The sequence below is a fragment of the Gavialis gangeticus genome, unplaced genomic scaffold (assembly GCF_001723915.1).
Source record: "Gavialis gangeticus isolate Ggan-Ray unplaced genomic scaffold, GavGan_comp1, whole genome shotgun sequence".
NCBI classification, from domain to species: domain Eukaryota; kingdom Metazoa; phylum Chordata; order Crocodylia; family Gavialidae; genus Gavialis; species Gavialis gangeticus.
Window position 1 is genome coordinate 19,781,852 of NW_017729034.1, and position 10,011 is coordinate 19,791,862.

Sequence of the window (10,011 nt, forward strand, 5' to 3'; positions counted from 1 at the left end):
AGCCCCCCCCCCCCCTCAGGAAATGAATAGCACAAAGGCTTCCTGAATGTTGGCTACAGGGATGGTGATGCTTCCTGGTGCTCTCTTCTACCCTAGTGCATGCTAGTGTGAAAGCAACAAAATCTAGTCCAGGGTGATGCCCTGTAGACAGCATGCACAGAGCTGCTGTGCTTACCCGCTGAACCTCACAGAAGTGGCAGAACCACACTAAAGCAACATTTGTTCCTGCCCAGATGCAGCTGCATTTCAGTGGGATCATGTGTTTGAATGGATTTGTAACTTGAGGATAATACTCTGAAATGAAATGCAATTAAAAAAAATATAAGATATTCATTGATTCTTAGTATGAGTGAAAGAAGGTCTAGAATGCATGAAATAAGTGAACTTCAACTCGAAAGGTAACTAAGAATCTTTAAGCTGCATAGTTCTTTGCTTTCCTCAGTTTAAAATAACAAAGCAACAGAGATCATTTCTTTCATCCCTCTTTGGTGGCGAAAGCTGTGTCCAAAATGTCATTTTGGAAGAAACAGGATTTCAGTCAGCTTCCAGTAAAGGATTAGTCTTTAACTACATATGCAGCTCAGTTCGAATGGAAGACTCACCATGCAAGAGTTCAAGAACCTTTGGAAATATCTTGCTAAGTATAAGGTACATCTGAACTGTCAGTGATCCATGTTCTCTGCCACTGTACTATTGTATTTTTAATTAGTGGGATGCCAACATGCTCAGAAATCAAAATATTGTTGGGGGGAAAAATTGCAAAGGCTGTGCAGCTTAGTAGATCAAACACCTGCTTTATCATTAAGAAAGGGAGGAAGCTGCAAATACTGGATGCGGAGCTGTATGTCAGAATGTCTAAGTGGTAAGAGCAACTGAGCCAACAAATTAGGCAGCAGGCATTGAGGAAGAAGTTACAGCAGCAGGCATTGGGGACCGTGTTTGGCCCCAAATTTCTACAGAGGAGTAGGCCTGGCGTTCAGTGGGATAACAGCTGTTCACACATAGCTAGTTGGGAAATTTTTGGCATGTTCTTTTGTTGGGAAAATGCCAGTTCAGTCAACCCACATTTTTTGTGGAAGCGTACGAGATTAGAAGACATTTTCTTTGGAGAAGACTTTGCAGCTCATAGATAGAATTTCTGGTAAGAAATGGAGCGTGTATTCATTGCCCCACAATAGCCAGGTGGTCAAAAACCCCATCTAGGAAGCAGAAGATGGTTCAAGTCCCTGATCAGAGTCAGACAAAGCAGGGTATTGAACATGAGTTTCTTCATGTCTTGTGTAAGTGCCATAACTACCTGGGTATTCTTTTTCTGGGGAAAAAAAACCTCACACTGTGTTTTTCCCAGAAAAAAATCTTGACAGCATTCTACTTTGTCCTGATGCAGAATGATACACAGGTTTGTGGAATGAGAAAACAGCCTGCTGCCCAATTCTTCCTGTCTTCTCTTTTGAGATGGTTTGTGGCCATCTCAGCTCTGTCCTCACCTTTTATAAATGAATATGGCTTCACTGAAAACAGAGCTACACCCAATTATAGCAGGTGAGGATATACTCCTTAGAACAGTGGTTTTCAACCTTTTTTCATTTGTGGACCCCTAAAAAATGGTGAATGGAGGTGTAGACCCCTTTGGAAATTTCATATGGAAGTGCAGACCCCTTTGAATTGTAACTGTGGGTATTCACATAATTTTGATGGATCATAGTCATTTTTCACAGACTCAGACATAGTCAAGAGGTCTGTGGATGACAGGTTGAAAACCACTTCCACAGACCACAGGTTGAAAACTTAGAATGACAATGCATCCTGGGAAATGTTACCCTACCCAATGACACAGCAATACTTGAGTTCAGTAACTGCTTTTTCAGTTGAGTCATTATTAATGGGCTGCTTTTGTTGGCAGAGGAGATATAAATGAAAGGGTCACACCTATGTGAATATTCAGACCTGCTCATGCAATAGTCTCACTAAAATGCCTTAATTAGTTTGGATGTCCCACTGCTAATCACTGCTTGCCTTTTTTCCAGTTACATCTCACCTCATCTCTGTCCATCAGATCAGGCCACTATCACTTAACAAGCTGGAACAGGGGAAGGATCCGCCAACTGCATGCCTATGAAGGCCAAGGGAGCCCCACACGTGTTGGGAGCAAGGATATCCCAGATGTTTTTTCTGGACATAGGTCTTTTCTGCTGCTGTTTGTCCAGTATGACACTGCAGTGGGTTTCCATCAAGTCCGTTCAGCAAAGTGACAGTCAGATAGCATGATAGTTCATAGAAAATAATTGGGGAGTTGTCATCAGATTAAATTACAAACAAACCAAACACTGTTTTACAATGTTTTCCCAGGACTTTTTCAACAGAAAAGCTGGAAGTCTTTTGGGACTCCTTGATGCTTCAGACTTGAGGAGTGCAATGCATGCAGTAGGTAGGTTTAGCTGTATGAAACTTTTCCCAGTCTGTTGACACCCAAAGTATGAGAAGGATGAAGCTGGGATGGGGGGAAAGGGGTTAGAAGTGAAGGGAGAGAGAAATGAAAAGTAGGAGGAAGGTGGTGGGAATTGTGTGGAAGCTCTTGTTAGTCAGATGTAGTAATTCCATTCTGGTTTTGGTATAGGCTTGAGATCTGTATAGGAAAAGACCATACTGACCAGCATCCACATCTCTGTGTAACCAAACCAAAAAGATAATTTCACAAGGAAACTCTTTCCCCAGCTGCTAGTTCTGCTGTACTAGGGTTGAATGGAGCATTGTTGAACTGGCTGCTGGTTATAGACATCTGCCCTGGGGCAAGAAGGCCAAGGATCAAAGAGACCAAGAAGCAAAGTAGGCCTGGAAACCAAATTATCCTTTGACTCACAAAGAAGTGGCCTCTCTAGGTTAGGCTAAAATACATGGCAAGGGGGAAAGGAGCAAGTAACTTATGTTAGTTCATTCATTTGATCTCTCCCGGGCTCTGAATCATTCTTTAGGAGAAAGCTACATTGATAGACCTTTTAGTTAGTTTGCACTGACCTCTGTTGGCTAGATTTATCTTCAGATTTTAAGCAAGCACACTGGTTTTTGTCATGTGGCTGAATTCTTCTAGCTGAATCCTCTTGCTGATGACTTTGTACATCACACAGGAAACTACTGTCCTATAAAACTGCATTAGCAGTATTTCCATATAGTTAAATAGCTATTTCAGCTGCACTACCCTCTTTTAATTTCCTTTTACCCCATGAGGAACTTTGTAAAAAAGTAATCAATGAAGGTCACAAAACTAGTGGATTTTTTTTCAGAAGGAAGGTAAAACATGGCTTCTAGAGACGAAAATTCCCTAAGGAGCTATGGGCAAGAAGCTGTAGGGTCTTTTAGCTGGAACATATCACTAATATGCCAAATAGTAAAGGAAGCAGCAGGAATGATATTATAATAAAGGCACTAGAGTGTAAAATATGGAGGAGAATTGCATGTGGTGCAGTCCTTGCAGCCCAAACAGTACAAATGCAGAACGGATAAAAAGGGAAATAAATGTAAATGGCAAATTCAACACCTTTTCCCCTATGAGAAGTTTTTAAGGGAAGAGTACAAACAGCACCTTGCTTCTTCCTCTACCATGCAGCACAGGCCAAACTCTTGTAGGCCTGAGGGAAGTGCCTCCCTTAAGTTTTCTTAAAGGTGGGAGCAATCAGATCTACAGGGCCTCCTTAAGCCTGCAAGCAGCCCAGGTATATCCCTGTTGCTAAATACAGGAGAGGGTTCAGCATGTGTTGAAGTGTTTGAAGGCTATGTGTATACAGCTAGGTATATGCTTACTTTTAATTAGGGCATTAATGGTTAAAAGATCATAATAATGGTCTGGGTCCTCCACTGACACAAATCAACCTTGCTTCACTGACTGCAATGCTGCCTGGCATCAGGTGAAGATCTCTCTCTCTCCCTCTCTCTCTCTCTCTCTCTATATATATATATATAAACACACACACACACACACACACACACACACACTTAAGAGCTAGCTATAAGCATCAAAATGATTGGAAAGCACATATCACATTACAATAGCTTCACATCCAGCAAATTAAAAAGCTGCCCTCTTAAAGCTTAAGTAAAACCAGCCAAAGTGATCTGACCATGAAAGGAGAGAAAGAGGAAAGGGTAAAGAGTAGGGGAAAGCTATATATAAGGCCAGAAGTAGATATACTGGAACATGCCCTTGGAGTCAAAAGTTTTTAAAGATTCTGTTCACATAGGGAACAAGGAGAGCCTGACAGAAACGGATAGCAGGGCAAATGAGCTACAAACCCCTGAACTGACCACACCAAACTCTCGACCACTTGTTTAGTTAGAGATGTGACTATGGGATCCTTTGATGTTGTCTTGAGGAAAGATTTCAACATACCCCCTTGAGTCCAGGCTATCTGGATAGTAGGCAGGCCTTCTGTTTCACAGGGCTTCATTCAGCATGCTTAACATGTGCTCACTGCCTGAAAAGGATTAACAAAAGAGATGAGATGATTCTTGCCAGAGTGGATTAAAAAGCTCCCCATGCAACTAGGTTACATAAGAGGAAAAATATATTTTTGTTTATTTAACATGAAGGCAAGCTATGACATTTCTTTTTAGTATAAATTTACTTAAAATGTGCTAGTATAAACTTGTTACACGCTATTGCAATAAAATATTAAACAGTATATATTTGCTGATACAGAAAAATCAAACCACTGAACTCCTAGGAGTCACTGACTAAGCAACTTTAAAACTAAAACCAGGGCTGACGGTGGTAAAGCTTGTTTCTGGGGGAGGCCTGGGGGTGGGGAATTTATACTAAACCAGCTTCTGACAGCAGTAGCTGCTTCTGCAGATGCAGAGTATTTTCTTCTTTTCTGCTTATTCAACTGGTTCAGGTAGATGACCAGTTCATTTAAATTGATAAACCCATTGGGAGTTGAAAAAGCAGGAAAGTGTGCTTTCCTCTTCCATTCAATGACTAAAATTAGGTTTGACAGGGTGAGATCTACTAATGCTAAAACCTTGAAGGACATGGAGACCATAGACCAGAACACTGCTTTCAGTTTCCTCTGCACAGATACTACTTTTAATAAAGCAATTTAAAATGTTAACCATGTTTACCTAAAAACTAATTGTTTTAATGTATCCAGCCTATTTAAGTTAGCTTTAACTAATGGAAATGCAATTTAAGATTGCTATTTGACACATTTTTAATTAAATTCCAGTTTTCATCCAAACAGAGCTTGACAGCTATTGAATAAAAATTAATTGTCCAGTAAAAAATAGAAATGCACCACTCGCCATTCTCTAACATAATAGAAAACATACAAATTAAGAATCAAATAAGTGTGTTCAGCTATATAACTGCTTGAGTAAATGTACATGGATACAGCACTCTCTTGGTTAGGAAAAAAGGTGACAGATTTCTTGTAAATTCTATATTTGTGAACATATTTTAATGCCTACCAACCAGTGAGAATCAGTCTATCCTCCTTCTTCATGAAAATAAAAAAGTACAAATGCAAAAGAAGATTAAAGTTGATGATTAAAATCAAAGCTTCTTGCTTGCTGATTTAAACCATGATAAAAATTGGCTATTTATGTCACTTTGATTCAAATCAATCCACTCCAGTTCTTGCTCTTAAATATAAGGCTGCGGTGATCTCCAGATATGGGAATGGGAAGGACCTATCTAATACCACTTGTAGAGAATGCCTGGACCCTGGGATGTCCAGTGGCCATCATCTTCACTGTCTTCTCCTCTTCTTTTTGTAGATGTGGCTGCTACTGAGCAGCTCCTCCACCTCATGGCTCTGAGATATGGCAACTCCTCTCAGAAAATCAGCTTCCCTGATTTTGTGTGTTTCATGATCCGGCTTGAAACAATGGCAAGTAAGTCAAACCCTTACCCGGATAGAGTCCGACAGGGCTCCTGCATGACTTTTTACATATCAGCACATGTATTAGAAATATCCTTAGCAGTGCAGCTGAAGACCAATCAACACAAAGGAACAGTCCAGGCAGTGTAGGAAGTTCTCTTATGGAGAAACTAATAGCTAGAGAGAGCTAGCTACTTCCAGAAGTGATTCTCAACCAGGGTGCTGCACAATATTAGTACAGTTAGGTGTGCAAACACCCACATGTGATTCACAAGATAAATCCAAAGTTTTCAAATAGCAATCCACAGTGTCAAAAACACTTTGACCTGTTGTGGTTTTCCTGAGGTCCTTGCCACAAAAGAATTGCTTAATTATTTTTCTGCAGTCAAAAATGAGTGAAAGCTAAGAGCTGGTATTTTTGAGAGTAGCTGGGGTGTAACAAAGAGTGCCTTGAGTCTAAATAAAGTGAGAGGTATCCCTGACAAAGAGTGAATCTGCCATAATGCTGGGGCTGGACTTGAGGTTCTGGGCAACTGAATCGATTAATCTGACCCAGGGACAGATTCCCAGCCAATGGTCTCATGTGTTGAGGTAGTTATCCCATAAATAAGCAGTACAGCAGTGGAAGAAATCAATTGGTGGGGATCACTATGGGCACCTTCCCTTTGAGGCTTTGCAAGCTATTTGCTTTTCCTATGAGTGGCTCCATCAGCAAATACAGCCCATGAGGTACACTATTACAACACATTTACTAGCTGCTCTGGCTCTGTCATGTCCTGGAGCATCCGAATCCCTTTGGTGTGTGACCCCATTAAGATTTGGACCTGTGGTATAAAGGATGTTGCATGCAGCTTATTGTGCTGCTGCCATGAGTCTTCCCATCCCAATCAGAGCTGGGAGGAGAGGGGGAGCCCATGATCCACCCCATTTACCATGAGCCCGTGACCTAACTATGGTGTCAAAAGTCCTACCACTTCCAACCTAAAAGATAGCCCAAAGCCTTGCCCATTCCCGAACCTTAATTCTAATTCTTACTGTAGCCTGGGCTGCTCCAACTGCCCCATACCCAGGCCCAGGCATGAGAACCAGAGCCTGACCACAACAACTATCTTGGAGAGCCCCCAAGCTCTATTGCTAAACCTAGCCACAAGATCCCTAACTGTGGAACTGTTACAGTGTCCACTGTAGCAAAGGAAACTTTCCAGCCCCAAGCCTGACCACTACTGGGAACGCTCTCCCCTGTAACTTGGGGTAGGAGGTCTAGGATCCACTCTGCTTACCATGACCCTGGATCACCCTATGCCACAATCATAGCTCTAGGTGTCCTACTAACCCCAACTAAAAAGAGAGCCCAAAACCTTGCCCGTTCTCTAATTCGGACCCTAACTTTCCACTGTTGGAATCACGTAGGCCTGGTTCTACAGGCTTCCAGGGAGGGAACCCTTTAAATAAACTGGGTCTTAAGTTTGCCTCTATTAGTTAGCATTTATGTTCCAATCAACCTTTTGCCTTCTGGCCTGCAATAGAACTATATCTGGAGTGATGGGTTTGGAGAAGACCAAGCTGTATTTTGGGGAGGACCACATCAACTATGTGAGAGGAAAGAGAAAACAAGGTACCTTTGTGCCATAGAAGAGGCTTATCGTAGTGCTTAGGAGGCAGAGCTTGAATACCAATCACAGAAGGCTGAATGGCAAGTACGGGAGCGCAGTTCTACCCAGGTAGTTTCCTCTGACCTCAGTGATAATTATTTCTACACTCAATATCCTGGCAGCACGGAATACAGACTGACAGAGATGTTGCAGAGCTGAAGGCAGGAATAGATCCAGGGTGGTACAGCCACTTGTCTTCTCCATTTTCCCCTGCAACTGAATTTGGGGGTAGGCAAGGGATAGGAGCAAATAGTACCAGTGGCATTCATCTCCTGGGTTCCCAAGCTGTGCCAGCATATCCTCTGGCAGCAATGCTAATGAGCCAGTGTGTTCAGAGAGATCACTGTCCACGCACTGCAAACCCAAAGTGAGTGTGTATGGGAATGCACCCCCCCACACACACATCAAGTCATCTATGACTGAAAGGTCCCCTTTGTCAATTTGATGCTCTTGGGCTTATCAGAGAAGAGTGACAGTCAGCACATCGTTTGAGGTTCTCCCATTTTAATGCTTTTCCTCATTAAGAAACAGAACCCTTAAAAGCCCTGCCTTTCCAGGATGATTTATATCTTCTTCATTTCATAGCTGGAAGTTCTTACAGCAAAAGAAATATCCAGTTTTGTGTCTTTTTCTAATAAAAATGGTTTAATAAAAAACCTCTTACACAGTAAGTGCCAATATAAAGACAACTCCTTAAAATCCATTTTGAAAGGAATCACTAAAGGTTTCATTGCTGTCCATAATGAATACCTAAAATGCACTCCAGTCTTTCAATTATCATTTTACACAAAGTTTAATGTATCATACATTCTTTTTTTTTCAAACACTTCAAATTACTGTGAATAGGAATTTTTTTCAGGAGAGGATAACTGTGCCAAATAAGAATAAAAGACAGTCCAATTTTATGAGTATGTGAATAAAGAAGAGACGATAACATTTGCCCCATTAAATCATTATTCTTCAAATAACAAGCAACAAAACCTAAATCAAAACCAGCTTCCACTTTGCTGATCAAATTTTAAATGGAAGCAGAGAAGCACTGCAATGTATTATTTCACTCCAGAATCAGGTAGCATTGGTGCTTCATGTGAAGAGGAAGAGGCTTACTCCTAAATACAACCATATCAGGGAAGCTGCTTATGGGGGACTGCTGTCCAACCACATGGAAAAGTCAATGTAATACAGCTTATGCAGGCCTCTCTGATCTTTCTATATAACTTTCTTTAGCTCAGGGTTCATTATTACAGACAGTTCCTATTAGGTAGCTCTGAACCAAAACAGGGTCTCAATAACAGAGATTCCACGAATGTTATATGCCAAATATGTTCTTGTGGTAAAGCATCCTAGTATTAGGATGTATCAGGGCTGTTCGACTGCTGGTCTGCAAGCTCCATCTGGACCACAAGAGGTGAATGCATGGCCTGCAGGATCTCTCCCAGCTGCTACTCCTTCCCTTGCTCCTGCTGTTGTGGCGGTCAGGGTCTCTGGGGCAAGGAGTAAGCCCAGAGATCCCGCCACCTGCCCAGTGTTGAAGGGGGCGTTTACACTGCCTGCACAGTGCATCGTGAAGGGGGCTTGCACTGCTCATGTGGTGTGGCAAGGAGCATGTGGTGTAGGGGCTTCTCTTGCCCACATAGCATGCACACTTAGTCCTGCAACCATGGTGGCCTGTGGTCCTCAGAAGTTGCACAGTGCTGGATTATGCAATTAGGAAGAACTTTCTAAAATTGTACTTGTTGCAATTTAAATCCATTATTTCTTGTTCTAATCCCAGTGGACACCGAACAATTGGTCACCCTCCTCTTTATAACAAGCCTACTTGTACCTGAAGACTTAACAAAGCCTCTTTTAGTCTTCTCTTCTCCAAGCAAAATGGTCCTGATTCCTCTACCTTGTCCCATGTGTCATGTTTGCTAGACACCTATTCATTTTTGTTGCCCTCCTCTGGGCTTTTTCTAATTTGTTCATGTTTCTTGAAATGTACTGCTTTAAAAGGGCACAAGCAAGGCCTCCCTAGTGCTGAACTGGACTGGAGGGATGATTTACAGGCCAACTTGTTCCCTAAGCTTCGTTCTTCCAATGACGCTTGAGCTCTGAGATTTTTTTAAAAATGTTTACATTAGATCTGGTGAAAACTGGACAAAATGTATCTTTGTCTCCAAAGAGGATGGGCCTAGACTGTTCTCAGTGGTGGCAGGTGACAGAGGAGCAATGGTCTCAAGTTGCAGCAAGAGAAGTTTAGATTAGACATTAGAAAAAACTCTCTCAGTAGGAGAGCAGCAAAGCACTGGAACAGGTTAGCCAGAAAAGTTGTGAAGCCTCCATCCTTGGAGGTTTCTAAGACTCAGCTAGACAAAGCCTTGGCTGGGATGATCCTGCTTTGAACAGGGGCTGGCCTAGACCTCCTGAGCCCCTCCCAGCCCTACTTTTCTATGATTCTGTGATTTGCTTAGACCAAATTTTGAAGCTTCCTGTAAAACAAACTC

General features: G+C 42.0%; 1 protein-coding gene across 1 annotated transcript in view; it reads left to right on the top strand.

The window, feature by feature from the left end:
- CAPN13 (calpain 13) overlaps positions 1-10,011 on the top strand; it is a 109,895-nt gene that overhangs the window by 81,418 nt on the left and 18,466 nt on the right. Inside the window, exons 18-20 of the mRNA XM_019526690.1 lie at positions 580-648; positions 2,350-2,428; positions 5,770-5,886. Of these exons, the coding sequence (XP_019382235.1) occupies positions 580-648; positions 2,350-2,428; positions 5,770-5,886 (265 nt within the window). The remainder of the gene's footprint in view (positions 1-579; positions 649-2,349; positions 2,429-5,769; positions 5,887-10,011) is intronic.